This window comes from Haliotis asinina, chromosome 12 (genome assembly GCF_037392515.1).
Source record: "Haliotis asinina isolate JCU_RB_2024 chromosome 12, JCU_Hal_asi_v2, whole genome shotgun sequence".
In the NCBI taxonomy this organism is placed as follows: Eukaryota; Metazoa; Mollusca; class Gastropoda; order Lepetellida; family Haliotidae; genus Haliotis; species Haliotis asinina.
The window spans coordinates 42,047,042-42,072,755 of record NC_090291.1 but is presented as its reverse complement, the minus strand read 5'-3'; the positions used below and the strand labels follow the sequence as shown (position 1 = coordinate 42,072,755).

Below are 25,714 nucleotides of genomic sequence, written 5' to 3'. Positions count from 1 at the left end.
GATATGGGCGGGGGCTAAGAGTCAAATGGGCAAAAACGGAAAGTCAAAAGGGCTGAAAAAAGGCCCGAAAAATAAAAATTATGAACAAATGAACTTGTGTAAATTATGAATAAATGAACTTGTGTATATCTCATGAACAAATTATGAATGTTAATTATGTGAATTTGTGTTAATTAAGTAAATTAGGAACTATATGTATTGCCATTACATGAAAACTGTACGTACTGTCATTAAAGACATGTTGGTCTATTACCATGCGATTACCATTTTACTAATGTCATGACGACATTATGTTTTAATGCAACATGTATCAATAGATAATGAATCATCTTTGCAAACTTTTTTTCTGTTTGGCCTGTATAACTAGGAATAAGGCCAGTGTTTGAAATATTTTAGCAAGTAGCAAGTACTTGCTACCTGGATTAAAAATAGGTAGTAAAATCTCTCAGCAGGTAGCAGCATTCTTTCGTATTGCTGTTCCTTCCTCCCAGGCCCAATACTGTCTTTGTTTTGGCAATATGGAACAGTATTGGGTCTCTTTGTGTTAGCAGACGATGTTTTATCATCCTTCAGCAGAAATAACAAATGTCCATTATCAAACACTGAAAGCAGTAATGTTATACATATGCACATGCACAATGAGTTGACTGGTTCTCTGGACTAAATACAAAAGCTCTGATGCGCATTTTGGGAAAGTAAAATACCAGTATGGGTAAATTTAGAAGTGAAAAAGCACAAGTAAAGATCTATCCTTTGAAAATGCTGACTACTGAAAGCAGTTTCATAAATAAATACCAAGTAGAAAGTTGTTGCTACTATGTGTTCTCTTCAGTTAGCAAAATAAGATTTTGAATAGCAAAATTGCTACCTCAAAGGGTTAATTTTGAACCCTGAAGTCCCCTCTGACTTTTCGTACACTGGATTTTCACCACAGTCCTTTTGACGTGTCACTTCTCTGGCTAGCTATTCTCGAAACCTTCGTAGCATTGCGAAGCTCTTAAGCCCATTCATAACACATTGGCTACGACAAAAGTTAAGAAATCTTAGGGCCCGTTTGCCTAAATCCCTTTAGTATCATCAAATATACTTTACTGAAGATGATTTACACATTCAGTGAGATTTTATAACACAGTGGCAATCTGACATTACTGATGCATAAAGACAGCTACAAAAATGTCTTTACAACAGGGTAGAACTTAAATTGACAAAACATTGGTAAGCACAGAAATATGTGCCAAGTTGTTGCTAAGGACAAACGTTTGTCTTCTTGATGGACAAAGTTATATGTATATGTGATAATGTGAAGGAATGTGATGAATGTGTTCATGTGCTGTCACAGAAATGTGTAGTACGGGATTGTGAATGATTATCGTAATCATGTAAAAGACTAAAGTAAAAATGCATTTTCACGTGATATAAACGTGGATATTAATGTTATTTAAAATATCATCTTGACACCTGAATAAATTAACTTTTGTTTTCTTCAAGGGCACAATATACAAAGGAAAAGTAGACATTTTGATGACAATAACTTTTTTACTGGAAAGTGTAGGCATCGGCGCTCTTGTCTTGAACATCAATAAATAAAGATCGTCGAGGTCCGTCTAATGGGCAAAGCACACGTATTTGTGCGTTATGTGGGGCTGTTACCAAACACATGTTGTTAACGGTCGGAAACAAGATCAAATAAAAGATTTAACGGGTGAATGCGTGTACCTCCATCTCAACACAAGGAACATGCAACGGTAAGTTGAACGTACACGAGTCTACTCTGTTGCCAAACGCTACAGCTGATTTACAAGAATCCACAGCGAGTCATGTCACTCATTTGGTGTCAAGTGATATTGGGACAATAGCGCATTAGAGCGTTACTTCCGAAAATCAAACAGATAGTTATTTTCCAAATCAAATGAATATTTACCAACTACTTTTGTTTCCCTGGGGACCAGCTGATCGAGGCAGCCATGTAATGAATGCCCGGATGTAACGTAATATCTCATCCTGGAATGAGATTTCCCATAATGCTATGCGACGCTTGAAAGCACGATGGCCGACCACACTCCGAGTCGACATGAGAAAAGTTTAGGATTGCTAACAACTAAATTTGTATCGCTTCTTCAAGAAGCAAAGGATGGAGTATTGGATCTTAAAGTCGTAAGTTAAAGCATGAATGAAAACCGAAACAAAACTCAGTTACTGCCTGCAATTTTCTATCGACGGATGTCAACTCAAGAGTGACTGCATTGTTTCCGTCCAAACTCACAACGAAAAGTTTGTTTTCTTTCGGAAATTTAGATATTCCTTGTCGTCATGCTTTGTAGACAGGTAACAATAATCGGTTTTAAATTTGGAAACCCGCAACAACAAACTGAGGAACGGCTAAGATTCATAATTATTTATTTATAAAGATGCTCCACTTTTTGAAAACTTCACGCTCTACTGACCTCAAAATACAATCACGTGGTGCACCTGTCACTGTCAAGGGGTAACCGGAGACGCATCATAGATAACACCTGCTACCTGTTGCTTTCATTTTGGACTGTTTTGAATGTGGTTGAAAGCACACTGGTGGCGATTCATTAGCACAATCAGCACACATTTTGTTGCTACATATTTTCCGAAAAAGACATTTCCATCAAAACACTGGTCACAAACAAGGTCTGTTTCAAGGTACAAAACAGTCACTTTAACTACAATACAGTGTAATATTTCTGGACAATGATTTTAACATCATGGTTTTAACACAAAGGTATCCAAGTCAGTTTGTTCTTATTTTTAAGTCAAACCACTCATCTTTGAGCATGTTGAAAATGAGTGGATTTTAACATTTGAGATGGATAGAGAGGTTGGTAATGGTTAGTTACATGACATGGTGGGATTCAGATGTGGGAATGATTAGAAAACATCCATCTGTTCACTAATGACTGCTACATGATTTCTCAGACACCCACTTCAATAGAAACAAATCAGTCTGCCATGTTTAATGTTGTGAAAAAGATTAATATTTGAATTTGAAGAGATGATCACATTCATCATTTGTGATAATAGACATGTTATTATGGTCATGTTTTTAAAGCATTTTGTGATGAAATAAACTACCCATGCTGTTAACTATGAACACCATTTTTACCTCATATTATTTGAATTCAGTCTCAATATTATGAAATGTCACATGAGTTGTTTGTAATGCTTATAGTCCTTTTGAATTACCTTTCAAAAATACATCAAAAACATATTTGTGCATACGCTTTGTACATCTCATGACCTTTCTGAAGTATAAATTTCATAGTTTCATGTCAATTATAAGAGCCTTAATAGCGATCATATGAACATATTGAAAATTTAAGTAGTTATGCAAGGGAATACATTGATATCTTGGTACAGCCAACAACGTAGTGTGAAAGTCATGCATCTTTTAAATTATTACGTCTTCTTCAAGGAAACCTAAAGGGACTTTATAACAATCACAGATCCGTTTGAAAAAAAAGTAGATTTATTGAAGTCTTTGTATACCCGCGTAAAGCATGTGAGTACATTATTGTCAGCATTCTCTGTCTGATCCAGACATGCCAGATGCAACTAGTTCTACTTCTGTGTAGTGGTGTTTCAGTTAATTCAAATAGTTGAAGATTAGTCCCAATGACCAAATGACCAAGTGACAATTTCTCATCATCGAACACAAACGATTTTGGAACTTCTGTTTTTTTGTCTTTGAAAAGCTTGACAAAGGAACATATCTTTAACAATGTTTGAAGGAGTCAGGGCCAGAAAAGGTGATGAGGCTTAGAAAATATACTTCACTGACTGAATATTTCCTGAAAACACTCCAGGAAGTTTATGTTCATGATACATTCGTCATCACATACATGCTTTCAATAATTACATGAATAAGAAAATCTGAAAAATGACGCTAACCAATTTCATTCAATGATTGCTCATTGGAAATGAAGCATTCATCAGTTATGAGACTTGAACCAATTCCCAACACTACTTCTGTGTTACTGAGTTCAAATCCACAATCACTGGGTTAACACACACCCTTTTGCAAACCATCCATGAAGCCTTAAACTCTTTTGATGATTTGCCAGGCATCATAGACACCATTGTTTTCACCTGTACACTTCTGCATGTATGCTGATGATGGACGACATCACTTAATAGAGCACACTAATATGAAAACCTGTGCATGTGTATTTCTTGCTTGTTATGATCCTCTTTTCCGTGTTAGAGGACACACAGTACTGACTGTTAAATTACAACTGGGAGTCATTATTTGCACTAATCACTGTTTTATTTGAAACCAAATCCCTAAGGTCCAAATTATGCTTGATTACTTTCATCATGTTCAACCAGTCTGATGTTGTGTTTGTACAGGCATGTCATTGTCAATAGTCATAAGTGAGGGCTGGAATTTATCAAAGACTTGATCGAAGGCAATAACGCTGTCATGAGTATTTCTGTGTTTACCATTGGGTTTTCATTTGATACTGATATTGTGAATATCATTACAGAGATATTTTACTGTAACCTTTACAAGTTATCTTCATGACCTTATTGTAAAATTATTATCATTCTGATAGGTTACGGAAGTCCTAAATCTTTCAAAGTAAAGTTTAAAACTACCACATTTTAGACACAGTGTATTTGTTATTTTAACTATTGGCCACATTTTTCCTACAGTCGCCAGTGGCTGAAGGGATGATGTAAATCCATCTGGGTCTATGTAGGTAGCAAAAGTACTGTAAGTCTCCATGGCTCCTAGTATCATGATCCACCTTCAGTCGTTGGCAATCTGTTGCCAGTATTAGTATTGTATCATCCTCTATGGTTAAAGTATCTTAGATTTTCATTACTAGTTTTAAGATATGTACAACTGTGATAGTCTAGTTAGTTTTGCTGTCCTTTGTTGACAGATATTTTAAATTGATTACCTTGTTAGTACTTGTTTAGTTAATGTTTATCAGCTTGCTGATAACATGATTACAGGTAAGCCATGGTTTTTGAAAATTTAATATATTTTATAATCATGATAATATATTCAGAGCAGATGACGAAAGCATGAATTCTGAGATTGAGAAACCTTTTGAATCATGCTTTAATTACCCCATGCTGTCGATTTTGTTCCAGGGATTGAATTAATTTGTGTGAAGCGCTTCAGATAGTACCATGGAGCTCACTATCACGTCATTACAAGAAACGATAGACCGTCTTGCATACATGTTACGTCTCAGACTGGTAATCATGAAAACAGTCTGATGCTGTCTAGTATGTCAACTTGCTGGAAGTATTGTGTGTAGACCTTCCCTTGCTCTCTTCAGGCAGCAGACCAGTTAGCTGTACGTCAGAAGAGGCGGATATATGATATCACCAATGTGTTGGAAGGCATTGGGCTAATTGAAAAGAAGTCCAAGAACAGTATACAGTGGAAGTAAGTAGCTGAAACAAATTCGAAAAATTGGAACATTGTTCAGTCAGTTAATTGTCCACCATATTCACGTGACTACCTCCATGGTGTAGTGAATGGGTGACTACTTGTTAAGGGACTGTTCATAATTTATGGCTAGGTTGGGGTGATGAATAGAGATTAATAGAGAAGCATGTTCAATATAAATGACTAGAGTTTATGTGAGAAATAAGTGAGCATGAGGAAAACTGCAATCCGTGATCAAAAAGCACCAGTTTATGAATATGATTGGCAGTAACAGTCACACTTTTACATTTCATGAAATACTTTTGTTACACTTACCATTTTTAGACCCAAGTCGGCCTCCTGCTAATTGAATTAATTAGCACCACAGAGCACACATGCCTCACATTCAAGAAACAGTAGGCCTCTACATCTCCGACTGTAATATTTTAGATACACTTCTCATACTGATCGATCAGTTAACATGGTACTTGCTGAACTACTAGCACTTGTCTCATGTCATGTGTCCCTTTACAGAGGAGCTGGGCCAGGATGTAACACCAGGGAAATCTCAGACAGACTTGTCACACTACAGAATGATATTGATGACCTTGATCGCCAGGAGAGGGAACTTGACCAGCACAAACTTTGGGTGCAGCAGAGTATTAAAAATGTCACAGACGAAGTTACAAATACTAGGTGAGTAATTCCTAGCTGCAAAGCAAATTCAGGCAAATCCCTATGAGTCAAATTGCTGGGGACAAAGTAATAAATTTGACTTACTGATGTATTTGAGACTATAAGGTTAGAGAAAAAAGATGGTCAAATGTTGAACAATTCCATTATTCAGCACATATCAAAATATAGCACACCATTACTTTAGGTGACATAGATAATGAAAACAAAATTAGTATATAATTGTTAACACATTTCAATACTAGCACAGTGAAATACAAAATACATGTACCTCTTAAAATCTATGAACAAAATCTTTTGGCAATCGACAGATAAACAGGGCGACATCTTGAATCTTGTTGAAACAAAACAGTGAACTCACATCTTGATAAAGGCTGACATTAATGTTTGTTTCTGTCAGTTACTCTTATTACTCAATTTATCGGCAAATTTGTGGGCGTTTGCCAACTGGGAAAATGTACATAGGACTGACTTGAGAAATTCCTCCTGTCCATGACAGAACTTTAACACTTCTGATACCGATGGTGGTGGTTTGATGGCAGGGTATGTGTCATCTTCATAATCAGATGATCACTGATTTATTTAAGTTAACTCATTGTCATGTGCTAATTCTTCTGTTTCTGTATAATCACTAATCACTTTTGAGCTCGTCTGTCAAGGACGAAAGGTGTGAGCTGGGCTGGTTTGTTAATTGGATCAGTTAGTTACACCAGTTAACTTGACTTTGGCTTATCAGGGGTTCAGCTTTTCAGAGAATAACTTGTCCTGACTAATTTTTCGTTTGCCCTGATTTTAGGACATGGTCATGATTATATAATTTTATGTCCGATATTTGCAAACTGACTTGTCCTGGGCGTTGGGCAATGGGTTTTTTTTACCCCTGCTTATGTATACAAGATTCATGTTGTGTGAATATCTTCAGACAAAATTTCTTTCTCGAGTCATTGTGTGTGTTTATGAGATGAATTCGTTTAACAGGAAACCAAATGGTGACAACTATAACAAGGAATAGTCGGGACTGACAGGCACTTCGAGTTATGCATAATATTTGAGACACCGGCATTCGACTCTTCAGGTTTTGACAGTAGTGTAATACGAAAGAAGAGTTAATGTGAAATTGGCAAATATTAAGTGTGATAACAAACCACTAATCCTAACCATGCATTCTTTTTCTACTTTTGAGTAGTAGATACAAGGTTCTGCCAAGTTCATTTCCTTATGTTTGTAATATTGGGTACAGTGAATATCTTTATCTCTGGCTGACTTTTAGTTTTTGCAGTGCAGTGTTAAAAGACACACAGATGGTTGAAGTGTTTATCAGTGTATTTATATTTGATTATTGAAAGTATTTGTTTCATTCTGAAACAAATGAACCAACAGAAATAAAATACACTTCAGTGCCTGAAGTTAAACACTTATGCCCCTCTTATTCAGATTGGCGTTTGTGACACATGAAGACACATGTAAGTGTTTCAAGGGGGACACGCTTCTTGCTATCCAGGCGCCATCAGGAACACAGCTAGAAGTTCCCATTCCAGAAATTGTAAGTTTAGACATAAAACAGTTTCTTTTAATTATTATGTTACATATCTCTTTATCATATTTATAGATACTTAGCAGAGCAATTTGTTTAGGAGCTAACAAGGAATTTTTATGCAGTGGTAGACACTGTATGATAAATTAGACATCCGAAATTGTTTTATGCAAGTTGTTTATGGTACAAACTGTTGAAAGTTTCCACCAGTCACAGGCCGTGTGAGACTGTGATTAAAATTCAATAAGGAGTCAAGTATCATAGATGCACTCGGTACTTTTTGTTTTCCTTATCAAATAAATATACTATACTACTTTTTATGTCTGATATTTATTGCAATAAGCACCAGAAGATGCATAAAGGATGCAGTGTATAACCATACACAATTTGTAATAACTGGAGTTTGCCTGGATTAAAGATCTTGTGCTGGTGAAACTTTCAAGAATAGTAATATTTAGATCAGTGACATCAAGAATTAAGTACTGACTGCAGCATATATATTGAGGCTTAATATTTAAGGGGTTGGGGTGAGGCTTAATATTTAAGGGGTCGGGAGAGAGTGCTTACTAGTGATTACCGTTAGATTGGTCTAGAAGTTGATGACAGGGTGCAGGGCGGTGGGGTAGCTTAGTTCTTTTTAAAGCCTTTGTTTGTCATGCCTAAGGCAGGTTTTTTCCCCACATGGGCACTATGTGTGAAGCCCATTTCTGGCGTCCCCTGCCGTGATATTGCTTCAATATTGCGAGAAAAAAAACCCCAACTCACTCAATCACTAGCGAGGGGGTGCATGTTTAAACAGATCACTGTGTGTGAGATGTGTTGATTCAGATCATGACTTTCCTCTTCCCTCTGGTCTAGGGTCCGGGGTATAAGAAGAACTACCAGATTCATCTAAAGAGCCATGCAGGTCCTATCAATGTCCTACTTGTCAACAAAGATGCTGATTCAACAAGTCCTGTGGTTGTGCAAGTGCCGCCACCCAAAGATGAATCTGCTGAAAATCCATCCAATCAAAATGTGGACCCCACCACACAGGGCCGTACAGGTCAAAGGTCACAAGGCAAGGTGAGTTGTGCTATAAGAAATGTTGAAATGAAGGTCTGCTGTCAACTGCAGGAACGATTAAAACTTTGGCTGGAGTTGTCTTGCAGGAACTAAGTTTGAGCATGTCTGCGCTATCTGGCAGTGTTTTGCTGATGGTACTGATCACTGGTTGCATCAAAGACTGCCTCCATATAGGTGCAACGCTGTTGAGTAGACACTTGCTTCTAAGTGTTTAGTAAGAAATAAGGGAAAGGATTTGGATGATGGAGAGATTTTTACCACTTTTCAGCGGTCTCCAGTCAAGTCACCACTAAAACAGACACAGCAGGCCAGTCTAGAGACAACAGCGCCCATCACCAGAATGGCAACACGATCATCCCCCAGGAAAAACTCGCAGGAGCTAATTCCTCAAGGTTAGACAATAGCAGATGCACATCAGCATGATAGGGTTTTTGAATATCATGTTACTAGCAGACATTCCAATTCACTTTATTTTCATAGTAGTTCCAAGATCGCAAAGTCCTGGCAGGGTTCTTGTTAGTAGTGCTGTGTAACAGAGTTGTCTCCCTTGTCAACCATTTTGCAAGATTCCGTTCGCTTGTAATTTGAAACCTGCTTTCTTGCTGATCACGACATGGGCTCAAAAATTTCTTTTAAAAGCCGCTTTCCACAGGGCAAGTCACTTTAAGAAAGTCACTTGTCCTGACTAATTTTCCCACCTGCCTTGATTTTTATGACATAATCATGGTGATGTAATTAAGAAAGAATAAATCAACATGGAATGAATTTAGTGTTAATGATTAGTGGACTATTTATCAAGAAGTGGTAAATAGCAAAGAACGATGACTCTACTTTATTATCATTGCGAAATATAATAGCTACATTTTGAGCAGATATGAAGTGTAATCCAAGTTTATTTGCAATTTGAATCTGCAAGCAGAAATTATTTAGTAGCCCATGGACAAGTAAGATACCATAATTTGTTATCCTGAAATGCAAACTGACTTGTCCAGGGCATCGGTCTATGGGATTTTTTCATCACTGCATGGATCAGACATCTGACACTGCACCCTAATATTTCTTCCCACAGTTGGCCATGTGATATGTGACAAAAATGTTGTTCAAATTGACATTAAACTCATTCATAGCAATAATGTATAGAGATATATAACTTACGTTTTGGTTTCATCTTGTGAGCCCTTAAACTGTAGACATTGGAAATAGCAAGACTGTTGTTAAGTAGATAATTATGAAGTTACATGTTTTCTTCCTCCACAGCTTCCACATCTACCTCCGTTAGCAGCTTCCCAACAACACCAAGTGGCTTTGACTCTCTTCCATCTGACATACTCTTTGACCCCTCACGGAGCGACATCGGTGAGACATCTCGGATCGTTTGTCAGATTTGTTAAACATTATCTCATAACTCTTGATACACAATAGATCACCACTTCCTCAAGTTTGTCGTAAGGGACAACCAATGTGTGGATTAGCCAGTGGTGATGTGTAACCTTGCCGATAGCGTGTCCTAGTACCAGGTGGTATGGATGAATTAGTTTCTTCCAGACTCTACTGCTTGTCACGGCACCATCTCATGTCTAGTGCAAACAGTATTTCCCAGAAAGAGTAAGGTTTGCTCCAGGCCACATGCCAATCGATGCTCTTGATAATCTGCCTCACAGTCAGTATACTGTATCTGAGTATTGTATCCGTGATAAGACTGAAGCATGGACTTGTACTTTGAAACTGGCATTTGTACAGGCGGGTCACATGTCACCAAACACACATGCAGTAATCTTGAATCCCTGTTTTATCCTGCTTCCTAAGTTATAATAAGATTATGAGAACATGGGTAACATCACTGTGGAAAACAAATCACTCACTCTCACTATCTGCACAGAAAACAATGTTTGACTACACAGTACCCTTTGAGTACTGCTTTGATTTCATGGAAATACACTTAGAATGTGAACTTCTGTGTTAAAATTATTTGTTGTTTTTGTACACAGTTTGTTTCTTGACAATTACATTATCCTTTGCTGTTTTACAGATATTGATGGTGCCTTCATCGATGACTTCATTGATTCAAATGGTATGATATCTTTTTGTCCTTTCTCACATATTCCCCTCCTTGCATTTCTTGTCTTTAAAATAATAGAGACATTGAAACTTTTGTCCACTGCATCATTTGTGATATTGTCCAGTTGCTTCTTTGTTCTCAATTACTATTCAAGGAGCTGGAAAGTCCTTTGATTTGTGTATATGCAAGAGTATCTCTAGCACATGCTATAGCTCTATTACGTCTCCCTGGGCGATGGGGTAGCCTAGTGGTTAAAGCGTTCGCTCGTCAAGCCGAAGACCCGGGTTCGATTGCCCACATGGGTACAATTTGTGAAGCCCATTTTCTGGTGTCCCCCGCCGTGATATTGCTGGAATATTGCTGAAAGCAGTTTAAAACTAAACTTACTCACTCACTATTACATCTCTCTGTTACATATGAATGTGCTTAATGTAGTTTTCTATTTGTCAGCATTGACTCCCCTCCTCCGACTGAGTCCTCCCCCAAGTGATAGAGACTACTACTTTAACCTAGATGATACCGAGGGAGCCTGTGATCTCTTCGATGTGCCGTTGTTATCAATTTGAAGATATTGGCAGTAGCAACGTTTACTATCATCTTCAAAGACTTTAAGACCCTCATGCAAATAGTGCTTGCCAATTGTGTTCGTGCATGTCAGCCAATTGGATTGGTGCATTGATGATGACTCGACCAATCAGTCTTGTGTATTTTGGACTGGATGATCGTCACATTTCCGTCTGTCTCATGGAATTACGATAGACAAGCTTGTGTGTCCTTGACAACCAAAGCAAGTAGCAGCTGCCACAGTATGTAGTGTGGTCTTTAAGTGGAAGACTCAAGTCTATTCGGCCTGGTGAATCAATCAGAAGCAGCTTCACAAGTGGGTATGTCGCTTTGTCACAGGCAAAAGGGTTAGGTCTTGCAAACATTTGCCTCGGACATGTGCCCTTGCAGATATGTCATAAGTTGACTCTACAAACGGCAGCAGCTAGACAAGACAGCTGGGTATTGCCAGATTATCCTGTGCATCACAGGCAGCCTCACTACAGGGCATGGCCAACAGTGGAATTGTAACTACAACTAGTTCATTGATTAGATCATGAGAAACCACTACTTGCTCTGTATAAACCATGTATATTGAGACTAACATGACTTTTAGTTCTGTCATGTTATTATTGATGTATTGCTGCTGGAGTGGTCATATAATAAATAGTACAAAGATGTTGTATTGATAAGAACTTCAACACCAGAATATCATTAGAGAGTATCGTTTTGTGTACACTATTTTGATACCCTCTCCTTATTACGTACTGTGCCACAAGATGAACAATTAGGTTGGATCAGCTGGTAGCAAAATATGATCCATTTCTCTGCTATCTCTCATGTAGAGTAAGAGGCGACGAACGGCATCGGGTGGTCAGACTTGATGGCTGGGTTGACATTTGTGATGGGTTCCCTGCTGCAAAGGTTGATGCTCATGCTGTTGATCACTGGATTGTCTGGCCCAGACTCCATTATTTACCGGCTGCCATCATGTTGCTGGAATGTTGCTGACTGCAGCGTAAAACTCACTAACTGTTATGTAGAACTTACATATGCATCAGAAGCAGACTCTGTAACTGTACAGTTTTGTTGAATAACATTGATATTATTAATGTTGAATGTCATGAATTGAGGGTCACCATGTCATGAATAAATGTAAGGGACTGGTCATATTGTGAGGGAAGATAGGTCAGCTTATGGGCAAAGTGTCTTCGCTGTTTGATGGGTATGGAAGATTAACGCCTGTTTCTTTCCTGGAAGAAATAACTTGCAATTATAAGTTTATATATTTTGTGGAATTTCATTTTAAAAAATGTTAAATAGAGATTGGTGTGTATGCCATGACATGGTCTTCAGACTGACCCACCTGACCACTTACTTCCAGGGGTGCTGGTGTGGCTTTATGGTTAAAGCGTTCGCCTGTCACACTGAAGACCTGGGTTTCATTCCCCACATGGGTACAATGTGTGAAACCAATTTCTGATATCCCCTGCTGTGATGTTCCTGGAATATTGCTAAAGCAGTGTACAACCATACACAATCACTTACTTCCTGTAATTATTGACCTGTCCCAAAGCATTACTTCTAGAAATAGTTTCTGAAATTGGAATTATAGAGAGATAGATTATATATGTTATCGTATTGATGCATAGTTTATATGGAAGTTATATTGTCAAAGATTTTCCATTCTTTGTATTTCAGAGTTTAACAGATGGTAAATTGCGAAGTCAGCATGAAGTAAAATGTTTGTTCAGTGTTGAAGCACTTGAAAGAAAGATCATGACATCATCTCATGAATATTAATAACATTCCTTTCCATTTAATGTGTTGAATATGTTGAAGATTTTCACGATGTAATTTTGTTTTTGTTTTCCCGTATTCTTTGTAACCTTGGTAACCAACAGGTATTGGGATGGGGAAAGGTTGAGAATAGTTTGTTAATTGCCACTTACCAGCTGATGCTTGTTCAACATAGGAAAATAACATTAGTCAATGGGTAGCCATGGTAACTGAATTCATGTATATAATCATTCAGTATATATCATAATTTGATAATCTCAATAATGTGTGTAGTTGTATTCATAGGATTACATGTCTTTAGGATCGCCATGATAGTGGGACCATATTTATTCACATCGATATGTTAAATCCTAGTGTTACCAAAGGAAGGGTTGAATGATCTGCTGTCATTATCATGATAATGGTTGGCTCATTAGTGGAACTGGAAGGTGTATATATTTGTTTACTATGAAATTCCGAACTACAGTCCCAGAATGAAAATGTATTGTTCAACTATAGTTTTGATTTTAAGTGGAAATGTACTTAGGATTACTGCAATTTTGACTACGGAATTTTCAAAACTGATTTGTTGTTGGAGGATTTTCTTTTTTTTCTTAAATAAAAATAACCTATGTTCACAACTTCAGTTCATGTTTTCCTCAGTCTTTTAGCTTTAAATGAAGAAAATATATTTGTCATTGTTTATGTCAAATGCTTGTTTAGTATCCCTGTGTTTTGCTTCTCCATGCTTGAATTGGGAGCCCTAGCCATGCTGGGTGAGGTGTGTTGTTTTTCAAGGATAGAATTTGTTATGTCGTAAAGTATTCTCGAAACATGCCAATTTGATCAAATATTCCACGTCGGCCCTGTTTGAATTTTAACCTGTAGTTCAATAATGAAGGGAATCAGCAGTTTTGTTCTGGGACTGACCTCACTGGTTGACTGTGCACAACATGCAGAAGACATGTCAATGTATGTCCTGTATATAGTTCGGGCATGTTCACGCGATGTTGATTTATGCTTTGTTTTAAGTATGTCATCTCATGTCCGTTCATTGTTGTATATTTCGTATTTTGTACGTTTTCTACCAATCACACTTTACTGTCATACAGTTTCTACATGCATGTACTTTTGTGATTATTATCCTCTCATTAGTCACGCCTGAAACTCTTAACAGCCATTTACAAAAAAAAAATTGTTTTGAGTATTGTTATGGTATTTGTGGTTTAAAATATCCAAATAGTTTCGGGGTGATGGGGTAGGCAAGTGGTTGAAGTGTTCCTTTGTCATGCTGAAGCCCCAGGTTTGGTACCCAAAATGACTACAATGTGTGGAACTTGTCTGGTTCTGCAATGTCTGGTGTCTCCCGATGTTATCATGGTAATATTGCTAAAAGTGGTGTGAAACTAAACTCACTCAACTCTCTCCCTCACCTTTCAGCTTTCCATGCACAAATGACACACATTATCAGAAAACTGAAATACAGTGGATCATTTTGGCATTAAAACCATCTCATTGCTAACATTTTGATGTAGCTTGGTGCAGCAGGTGTGAGACATCGTATGATTTAGAGGGGCAGTGGGAAAGCCCAGTGGTTAAAGCCTTTGCTCGCTATGCTGAAGTCCCATGTTTGATTCCCCATGTGTCAGTTTTGTTTCTTGTGTCCCCTGCAGTGACATTGCTTAAAGTGGCATAAAACCATATTCACTCCCTCAATGATTCAGAGGTGGAATCGCCCTGACTGAGCAGAAGAGCTGCTGTTAACTTGAAGGGTATCAATGAGGTCAGAATTCAGTGTTCAAGTCTAATCTAGGAACAGAACTGACCAGCTGCATTTATTCAGCATGAAAGCATTTGAAATATGGTATGACCATCATAAGAGACTGAGTGTTTTTTTTTTCATCATAAAATATTTTACCATCATGAACACTTGTGCCTTGCATATTCGAGTAGGTGTAGGATACATGTAGTTCGAGAGCTGTGAGTTTGTGCGAATGACATGCACTCGTTTTCAAACTTTGCTACTGTTACCAAACATGCACTTAAATCCTATGGATATTTTCTGCAGTGGGAATTTTTCATTTTTAATCTAGAGCCATGATAACCAAAATATGTATGTCGGATGTTGACTGTAGCTAGAATAAATTAGTTCTCAAGTTAGGACAGGTATCCTCTTTCATATATTGGCCATTGATCGTTTAATGAGATAACTGGGAACAGTAGGTGTTTCTATGCTTGCTTATCCAAGGAGGCCAAAGGGAAGTCTGTTTGTGTTGTACAGACCATAGCTGTTAAGACCTCATTAATGACTTCCTGCTTTGTGGAAGTGAATAGAAAGGACTTCCCAGGCCTAAGGTATTTCTCAACCCAGACTGGTCCAGCTAGTTTTGTCAGGACAAAGATCTTTTTGTTGTTGTTCATGTACTTTCCCAGTTCTTTAGTTTCTCTCCATCTACTGATACAAACACATCAGTGGATATTGTTATTTCTTACAATATCTTCTTTAATGGTTTCATATAGTACATATGCTAAGACAGAATTTGAAAACCTGAAAACTGTTAAATGGTTGGGTGTTATGACCAGATCAGTTTTATTTCTTGTTTTATGGATTTCTGTCCCCAGAAAACCTAAAGGCAGGAGAGGGGAAAAAAATAGAAATGAAATCAGCAGTCCTTAAAAATATAAATGTAATTTGCTTTTGGCATTTTGTGAAGTGTATATGGGACAAAATACAATATGAAAAAAATTCTTGTAAGTTTCAATTTTGAGCCAATAAAGACCTCATATTTTTTTAAATTATTTTTCTTATTTAGATACAACTGGCAGATCTGTAGATTATGAAATAAAATTTGGTCTGGTCTCATAAAAAATTTCAGGATGGGCTCTAAAACGAGAAAGAATTCAACTTACTTTGTCTGGCCAACCATCCTGATTAAGAGAAGCACCTGAGGAAATTTATGGAAATTAGGTTAAATGACTCCTAATACACTGTTCAGTCCTACATACTATTACCGTCCATGTTCAGAATATACCCTGCTTTTCATGTGTATCCGACCCATGGTTAGAACAATCATACATCAGACTGTAGACCACTGTTAAATTTGTTGTAAAATATTTAAATATAATAAATATCTTCAAACTCTTGTGAGTGTATTGTTTTGTAATGTAGAACCTGGCAATACAAACTGCTGTTCATTTTTGCATCCAATTAATGGTTATTCCTGGAAGTTCAGTCGTCATGGGGGATAACATTAGAAGAACTACATGGTCAATATGGCAGAACCTTTGAAGATCTGTGTTAAAGTTCTAAAGATCTAATTCTCAACTTGAGATGTGTCCGGTGTTAATCCATGACAACAAAGAGTTTGTTGTGAAGGTCCCGGGTTGAATAGGCCTTCAGCAACCCACGCTTACCATGAAAGGTGACTATGTAAGAGGCAACTAACAGGATCGGGTGGTCAGGCTCACTGACATGGTTGACACGTCATCGGTTCCCAGTTGTTGTTGATTACTGGATTGTCTGGTCCAGACTCAATTATTTACAGACCGCTGCCATATAGCTAAACTCACTCAACAAAGAGATTGCTGAAATGCACAGTACCTTACAGCTTGCATGTTTCAACTTTTCAGAACAAAGAGTTAAATTATGCCTCTCTTGCCCTCAAGTCTGCCCTGCAAATGTTCAATATTGTCATGAAATGTAGGTAAAGGAGTAAACAAGCCCATGACACTTTACACATTTGATAAAAGTAATGTAAAGCATGGCATTTGTGGTTAAAAAAGTCCCACTTGAAAGTAAGAATTCTTAACACCCATGACAGTAGGAACTGATCATTAGCAGTCCATGCTAATAATGCATGTAAAGGTCAGTTTTGCTGAATGCCATAATTCAAAACTGCTTTGATCAGTCTACAAGTCAATAACAGGTTTGTGTGGTCTAACAGCTGGAATACTGCTGGTTGGGGTACTACTCAACACTCAAAACAATTTTTCGCCTCTTCTGCCCCCCATTTATGTAATGCGAGGGGGATATAGTAGACACCTTGACTGTCCGTCTGTAATCATTTTATTTCTGGAGCATAACTCAAAACCCATTCAATATTTTTCAACCAAAATTGGTAGATATAATAAGCTGAACCTAAGGTTGTGCCTTTTGCATTTTGACAGATTTGAGGCATTTTTGTAGTTCTTGGTTTCCATGGAAACGTTTCGGACTTAGTCTCAAAAATGGAGTGGGCTTCATTTCAGGAGCATAACTCAGAAACCATTTAGTATTTTTCTGCACAACTCGGTAGGCACGTCAGTCAGAACCAAAAGTGGTGTCTTTTGCTGTTTACAGGTTTTAGTGATTACTCTCTCAGTTTCCATGGAAACGTTTTGGACGTGGTGTCAAAAGTGAGAGGTGTGTTTCATTTCTGAAGAACAACTCGACAACTTCTTAATATCTGTAAGCAAGACTTGGTAGATATGTGTTGCAGTGGTGGCTGTGCCATTTATAGATTTGGTGATTTATCATTTTCTGGGTCTCCATGGAAATAACATCTCAGTAGGGAAGGATGGGCTTCGTTTCCAGCACACAACTTGAAAACTTCTTGATATCTTCCAGCAAAACGTGACAGATATGTCAGGCAGACCTCAGAGTATTGGCATTTGCTACTTTTTTACACATTTTGGCAATTTATCATTTTCTGGGTTTCCATGGAAACGATTCAAACTTGGTCTCAAAAGTGAGAGGTGTGTTTTGTTTACAGAGCACAACTCAAAAACATTTTAATTTTTTTCAACAAAACTGAGCAGATCACAATATTGGTGCCATTTGCTATTTACAGATTTTTGTCATTTTGTTTTTCTCAGTTTCCATGGAAACCACTCAGACCTAGTCTCAAAACAGAAGAATGGCCCCTGTTTCTGGAGCACAACTCAAAAAACATCTGATATCTAACAGTACTTGACAGTTTTGTGAGGCAATCCCAAATGTGCCTTTTGCTTTTACTGATCCTTGGCATTTATATTTTTTATTATTCATGGAAACGATTGGAACTTAAGTCAGAAAATACTGGATGGATATGTCATCTTCTGATGACTCTTGTCTAAATGATACTTTACAGTACTTTATAGTACTTTATAGTTCTGTTCATGATAGCCTGGTTTGGCTCAAAAGGACATTTATTTACAGCACGTGCTGTTTCATCATGTTGTTGGTGTACATTTATAACACATCACCTCCTACAACCTTCACTCACATGTACATGCTTATGTGTTCAATAGAGTTCTCTAGTTTTGCTATTACTGTCTCTAGTTACCGTTTACCGTAATTGCTCTCTGTCTCTCTGCTTTACTCACAGACACACACAGAGCGCTTATTAGAGGAAATGTGGTACATCATCATAACACTAACCAGCTTCAGAGGAAAAAAGAATTTATTACCAGATTTATTCCAGTAAGAAGACATCAGTTTCTATATTATAATGTACATGTACATGTATAACATCATAAGTATTTACTGAGCTGACCGTCTCTAGATAAATAGTAACTCATGCTGAAAACAAAGACTTAGAAAAATGGTTGCAAAAGGTAATTAAATTTTCGTGTGTTAAATTACATCATCTAAAAATGTCTAAAACAATTTGGCAAGTCTAGATTGTCTGAAATTAAACATTGGTCCATTTGGATCATATTGTATATTTTATAGATACATTTCATTAAAATAAGAAAACACTTTGTCAGGGAGTACATGTTAGTGTCACGTCCGAGGTACGTAGCGAGTCAGTAGTTGAGAGGGTCATCATAGACGGATCACACAGCAAACTGGTGACGGTTTCACTGTATTGCAATATGGAAACACTCTTTATGACTTCACATGGAGGACTGACAGCAAACTGGCACTGGGTGGAAAACGACTAAACGTGATGTATTGCACAAACAGAACAGGGCTTACAATAGGGCTGGGATGGCCACTGAGGTACTTGGTTCGAACCAAGAGTGAATTTACTTTTATGCCGTACTCAGCAATATTCCCAGTATATGGCACTGGTCTAGATCAGATAAAAGGTCAAACTGACACTGAGTAGGACAAGTCACATGGTCCAATGGTGAAACATGTTTTTGCTGATGTATACATTCATTGAGTGAATATACCACCTTTAGTGGTATAGCAAGATCAAATTGTTTTATTCATGTTTCTTTTCAGTTTTTGTCGGGGTTTTCTAAAATAGATATTTGATATATAATTCTTGACACCTGTGGCAGGTACTGACATAGCTATAGGGGATCTGGTAATCAGGTACATATAGTGGATTTGGAAATCGAGTAGATATAGAAAATTTGTGACTAGTAATCACGTAGTGAAATGGTAATCAGATAGTGAAGATGGACTTGGGGGATCTGGCAATTAAGTAGAAATAGGGCATTTGGTAATCAGGCAGAAATGGGAGATTTGGTGATCAGGTAGTAACAGGGGCTTTCGTAATCAAGTAGAAACAGGGGATTTCAGTAATCAGGTAGCTGCTAGTATAGGGGATATGGTAATCAGGTAGTTAATCTTGGCTTGTCCCAGCCCTTTGGAGCAATACTGATGGTCAAAAGTACTGCAATGCCACAAAGAGTAATAACAGTGTTTTAGATAGTATTCCAGGTTCATTGAAGTGTATCAGGCTTACAACCCAGAAGGATATGAATTCATTTGTTCAGATTTAGTAACATCAAAATATATTTATTAAAGACAAAAAGAGAAAGATATTGTGAACACACTGAATTGATCACATTAAGGTCCAATGTTAGATTTCTGTTTAATGGGGCAGAAACTCACAGGCACATATTTTAACATTAAATAATATTAAGGTGAAAATGTGATTTGAACTGAGAACCATACACATTTAGTAGAACTCAGCATTGTAAGATAGTTGCCAATCTAAAAATACTCAGCATGACAGAATTATCTTAATTTAAAGAGATTGGTTGTCAGGCATCAAACAACAGGGTAGTTTGGTCTCTGAAACCTGCATCATCATCGTAATATATATGCCAGTGTGCCAGTCTGAGAGTGAGTTAGTCTGGCTTAATGTTGCTTTTATTAATCTCAAGTTAAGGAACACTAGACATGGGCTTCAGACATTAGATCCGTGACGGGACTCAAACCCAGACCTTGGTTTGACACCTTAACCTCGAGGCAGTTTAGAAGGTGATCGTCAATCCTATAACAGAAACTCTATGACAATAACAACATTGAAATTAGAACAAAAATAAAAAACAAAAACACACTACGTAGTTTCATATTAAGTAAATATGTAAGATTTAACAAAACCATTACAAATGCATTATTGTTTTAGAAATTCCATTTTGACAGCAAAATAACGTTGGACAATCTTTCATATGATCACATATTTTATGGACCTCTGCTTCCAGTGACGTGAAAACAGTTGCTTAACTTTTGACCATCAGTATTATAGAAAGTATAGCACAAAACAATACATGGACGGAAATGATCTGCCTTGAAACCTGTTGACCAACAGTGTGACACCCATACTAACAAACTAACAGAATATTGTGCTCATACCATGAAATATGTTTGGTATAGGAAATATACTTCCCCCTTAAAAGTTTAGACTCACAAGTGTAAATATAGCCACTTACTTAAGGCAACTGTTCCAAACTAGATTTTACAAAATATTCTATACTGTATAAAGGTACTGTTTACAGATGAACTGATGTATTGCAAAACAAATTCATAAGGTTAAAAAGATTATTGTCATGAGTTGATTAAATGATACAAATCAGTGAAAATTGGCGAAATCTTACCAAAACTTTATACCAAAACACAGCTGCTTACACAAACAACATTTACACGTGCTTTTCAGCAATAAGATGCATGGTCCATGTGCAATTCATATGTATAAGATTTACTGATTTACTACAAGTACCTGGAGAAATCATTCCTCGATACACATAACATATAGTGAGCATTTCAAGTGAGTGTAAACTTTTGGTGGGAAGTATATAATTTAAAACAAAACAAGGCATTTTTGCCTCACAAGAGTTAACTCCCTTTACATAAGGATTATCATTACAGCAGTGTTTTTTAATTCACATAATGGGACGAAAACAAATAACCTGAAATAACTGTATTGTATTAAATGAAAGAATATGCCATATATTTGGTTCATCAAAGAAACAACAAAAAACACCTTGTCAGCATATTTACAAAATATGGAAACATCATAAGGGTGAAAATAGGTTTTCAATTTTCATGTCATCTTCCGATACCAGTTTCAATTTTATTTACAAAGATTGATAAATGCAACCTTGGCTGAAAACTGATAAGAATAACATATTTGTTGCTTCGTTACAGCAAGACTCATTTGTACAGATTTGTACTATCGGCCTGAAACAAATTGTCTTTGAGTGATAGTGAGTATATATTAATGTCAAACCAGCAAATTTTCAGCTATGAATAATAAACTTTGAGTATCAGAGGAAACAAACATGTAATAAATGAGGAAAATGTCACAGAAATATGTAAGTTAATACAAATGAATAAATAAATAAATACATATATCATATAATAACAGATTAAAATTTGTAAAGTGTTTTCTATGACTGTTATTTATGTTTGTCTTGGAAGAGAAAGTTAAAGCTTGAATACTTTCCTGGCTTTACTGCGCCATGCTAGTCAGTAGTGTCTCACTGGATTTGTTTTGCATAAGATTTTAGAACATGTTTTCAGCAGTTAAACTATGCAAGCAGGATATTTTCACCTGAAAAAATTTGGTCAAAAAGTGTCAGAAATAGTTCATATACATGATATGTAAAATAATAGCTAATACAGCGTTATTGACTAGGGTGGGGGATTGGGACAACCATTTTGACTTCTTGTAGCAAGATACGAAATATTTAGCAGTACATCATTACACAGGTCAACAAAACAAAAATACAAACAAAATGTTTTTCATTTGTTCCGAATCAATAAGGAGGGATGAGGTCATTATCAGTAACTATTGTCTTTATGATCATTATAAATGCAGATTCAATACAGAAACATTTCCAGCATGTTTCGTACAACCTTGTCCTATGAACAATATATGGTGCTGTTAGCCATCATAGTACAACAGTTAACCACAAGGCGAAAGCTTGGTATTTGTTGTTAAATACAAGTCAGCAATATTGCAGCCTTATTACCATTGACCATAAATAATCAAGTCATAATTATCAATCTACTCATTGGTATATGTTGACATAACATCCAACTCCCAACATGTTACCTGTCAACAAGCACTGGTTTCTCACAAGTCTTTGACAGGTTTATACATGGGTGTGTATTTGTTGTCAAAAACCTTGCACAACTATATCAGCTATTTGACAGTTGTCTGTAAAGCACTGTGTCATAAATATTGATATACTCATTGTTTTTCAATGATAAAGCATCAAATGACTCACAGAGCTTGATTTCAATACTTGTCTTGTAAGACAAGCATGGGTTGCTGCAGACAGATTCTAGCCAGGACCTTCACAGGATGCAAACAAAGATTTTTTGTAAACATCACAATAAATTAACATAAATGTAATTTTACACTGAGAGTGTGTATAAATCTGAAGAAAACATGACAAAATATGTTTGCATTAAATAAATACTACATTTAGAATTTTGTATCCATACAAAATATGATTGATTAATATCGAGGACGGATATTTGAATACATTTCCAAAATGAGTAAAGGTACAATAATATTTTTTATTGCTTTTTCTCAAAGAGTGAACAAATCCCAGCACTACTAGTCCTTAGACAGGTAAGTGATTTATATTTGTAAAAGTTAAGAATAAAGAAGTAACTCAAAAAGAAATATTCATTTTTCAAGAATACAAAAAAAACCCAACAAAACATTACACTTTACCTCTGAAGCAAGATGCAACATTGTTCGTCTTCGTACAGTAAGTGAAACCTATTTGTAACAGCAAGCTATAAACAGTGAGCGAGTTGGGTTTATGCAGCTTTTAGCAATATCTCAGCAATATCATGGTGTTGGACACTAGAAATGGGCTTGACACATTGTAACCATGTGGGGAATTGAACCCGGGTCTTCAGTGTAATAAGCTAATGCCTTAACCACTAGGCTATCCCACCGCACAGCTGTTAAAAGAGAGATAAAAAAGACAATTGTGTTATTGCAAGCCTTTCAGAGTAATATCATTACATATACATGCCTCTGAGAGAAATATCATTACAAAAACATAAATAGAGACATAACTTCTGCTAGAACTATGAAAACATGGCATTATAAATGTTTCATTTTAGACGCAACTAATTATGCTTGATGTTTGAATGAAAATTGTTGTTTTATGTTCTGAGGTTGGAATTTCAGAGCTAAACACATGAATTATGCTTGAACTATCAAAATACTGCATTTTAAATGTCTCATTTCAGAAGCAATAAATTATGTCTGATGTTTGAATGACAATATGTTGTATCATGTTCAGAGCAATTTAATTTATTATATTGCCTCTTCCAAATACTCATAATTTCTGTTGAGCTAAAAAAAACCTGAAAGACAAGGCACCTTAACAGAAGTAAACAAACAGCCAATATCAGCAGGTTACCCTAAAGGGTAACAGTAAAACATGTCATTTCTAAAACTGAAAAATATGTATTTGTACCTGATGAAGACGGAATCATTAAGAGGGTACTTGTATGAATTATCAGCACAGTTCATGCTGTTAGCAGGAAGATGAATATCTCTGCAGCAGCAAGAGATAACTTTGCACAAGCATGCTGAAATATATGAGGACATTCAGACCTGCTTTACTGGATTTCAGTTTTGATTGGTGTTTGGATTGAGTTTGGATTTGGGTTTGGGATTGGGATGGGGATCGGGATTGGGATTGGGATTGGGATCGGGACTGAGTTTGGCATTGGGTTTGTCTGTGATAAGGATTGAGATTGGGTTTAGGATTGGGTTTTGGTTTGAGGTTGAGGTTTGAATTGAGTTTGTGTTTGTGATTGGGATTGGGATTGGGATTGAGTTTTGGTTTTGGTTTGAGGTTGAGGTCGAGGTCGAGGTTGGAATTGAGTTTGGGTTTGGGATTGGGATTGGGATTGGGATTGGGGTTGAGGGTTGAGGTTGGGATTGGCAACTGAACTGGCATTGAGACTGGATTGAGGCTGGTGTTAGACTTGGGTTTGGTTTGGGGACAGATTGGGCTTATTGTCAAGATTGTGGTATGGGCTGACATCTGAATTGTGATCAGGGTTGGGACTGGGTTTGGGACACACAGGGACTGGCATAGGGCATGAATGAATGGGTTGAAAAAGGATTTGGGTTGGGGTTGTGACAAGGATTAGGTTAATAATCTAAAAAAAAAATCGATTATAAATGTCTTATTGGTTCACATCTAACATTTTGCTTCAAGTACTCCACACAAAAAGACATTCACAAAAATGAAATCTGTTTACATATAGTATTGCATTTTATACACCTTGGTTCATACGGTAAACTATTTCTACTGTTTGCGTTAGACAGCAATGTGGTGCATAAAACACTTGTGTGCCAACTGACATTTATGTACAGTTTACCATGTATTGCAAAGTTCAAGATTGTAGCACATGTTTCACTTACAGTGATGCATCCATTACATGATGCAGATGTAATCGAAAGAAAGATGCACGTGTATTACAATGGTGCATGACACCGTAACAAGATGCAAAGTTTGCATCGATATATACAACCATCTTTCAATGTCTAACAGTGCATCATAATGTAAATATTACATGTTATAAAATGTGTGATAAAAAATGTATCACACATTGCATAATCATGTCTGACTTTGTATCACATATACCAAAAATAACACCAATGTTATTTTAAGGTCATAAATAACAACATTATATCACAGTAGGTAACTTTGTCAATCACTCTATTCCCTATCATCTTTTCCCACCATCTTCCATCTTCCATCTTCCATCACTGCATCACACAGGCAGAGCTGCCATCTTTATCTTTTCCATTGCTCTTGGTAACACGGCCATTTTGTCCACCATTCTGTGCTGCCGCCTAATAAAACAAAAACATTTAGTCATTCATTTAATAATTGAAATAAAAAAAATATAAAAAATAAATAAATAAAAAAAATGTTGACAGATTACTAAAATCATCCTAAAATAGCATGCATGACATGCCTTATATGATCAATTACAAAAATATAAAGTTTTCAAAAGCAAATTTTAAAAAATGAGAAAAATTCCTTAAGAAAATTGTTAAAAGGCATTAATGAAAGATAAAACACATCTAACAAGGAAAAACAACATGTAAAATGAAAAACAACACATATATCCTAAAACCATGTTTCCTCAATTTTCATTCTTATGGATCAAAATGTTGACCTTCAAGTTAAAAATCCAGGCTTTATCAAAGGCACTGAGTTACATGAAAACCAAGGACCTCCAACCTGTATTTGACACAAGGTTTCCTTCCCATAAAACGATCCAAGCATCAAGATGATCGTAACTCTTACGACAGTCAGAGTGCTAATATCGTCTTGTGGAATAGGAACCTGGTTAACAGTGGTTATATTTCAGAATTTAAACGAGGAAATAGGTTAACCTATGCTATTGCTTATTTATCAGCATTTATCACAGTAACCA

General features: G+C 36.6%; 2 protein-coding genes across 2 annotated transcripts in view; one reads left to right on the top strand and one right to left on the bottom strand.

Moving 5' to 3' along the window:
- The first annotated feature begins 2,011 nt into the window (after nucleotides 1-2,011).
- LOC137258348 (transcription factor E2F5-like) lies at nucleotides 2,012-16,226 on the top strand. Its single transcript, XM_067795999.1, has 9 exons — nucleotides 2,012-2,154; nucleotides 5,319-5,428; nucleotides 5,945-6,106; nucleotides 7,538-7,646; nucleotides 8,496-8,702; nucleotides 8,971-9,094; nucleotides 9,960-10,058; nucleotides 10,732-10,773; nucleotides 11,212-16,226. The coding sequence occupies exons 1-9, from the start codon at nucleotides 2,047-2,049 to the stop codon at nucleotides 11,325-11,327; spliced, it is 1,077 nt and encodes a 358-aa protein (XP_067652100.1). The 5' UTR covers nucleotides 2,012-2,046; the 3' UTR covers nucleotides 11,328-16,226.
- A 2,259-nt stretch (nucleotides 16,227-18,485) lies between these two features.
- LOC137258514 (kinesin-like protein KIF28) overlaps nucleotides 18,486-25,714 on the bottom strand; it is a 67,810-nt gene continuing 60,581 nt past the window's right edge. Inside the window, exon 27 of the mRNA XM_067796214.1 lies at nucleotides 18,486-25,124. Coding sequence (XP_067652315.1) covers nucleotides 25,035-25,124 — 90 coding nt within the window. The 3' untranslated portion in view covers nucleotides 18,486-25,034. The remainder of the gene's footprint in view (nucleotides 25,125-25,714) is intronic.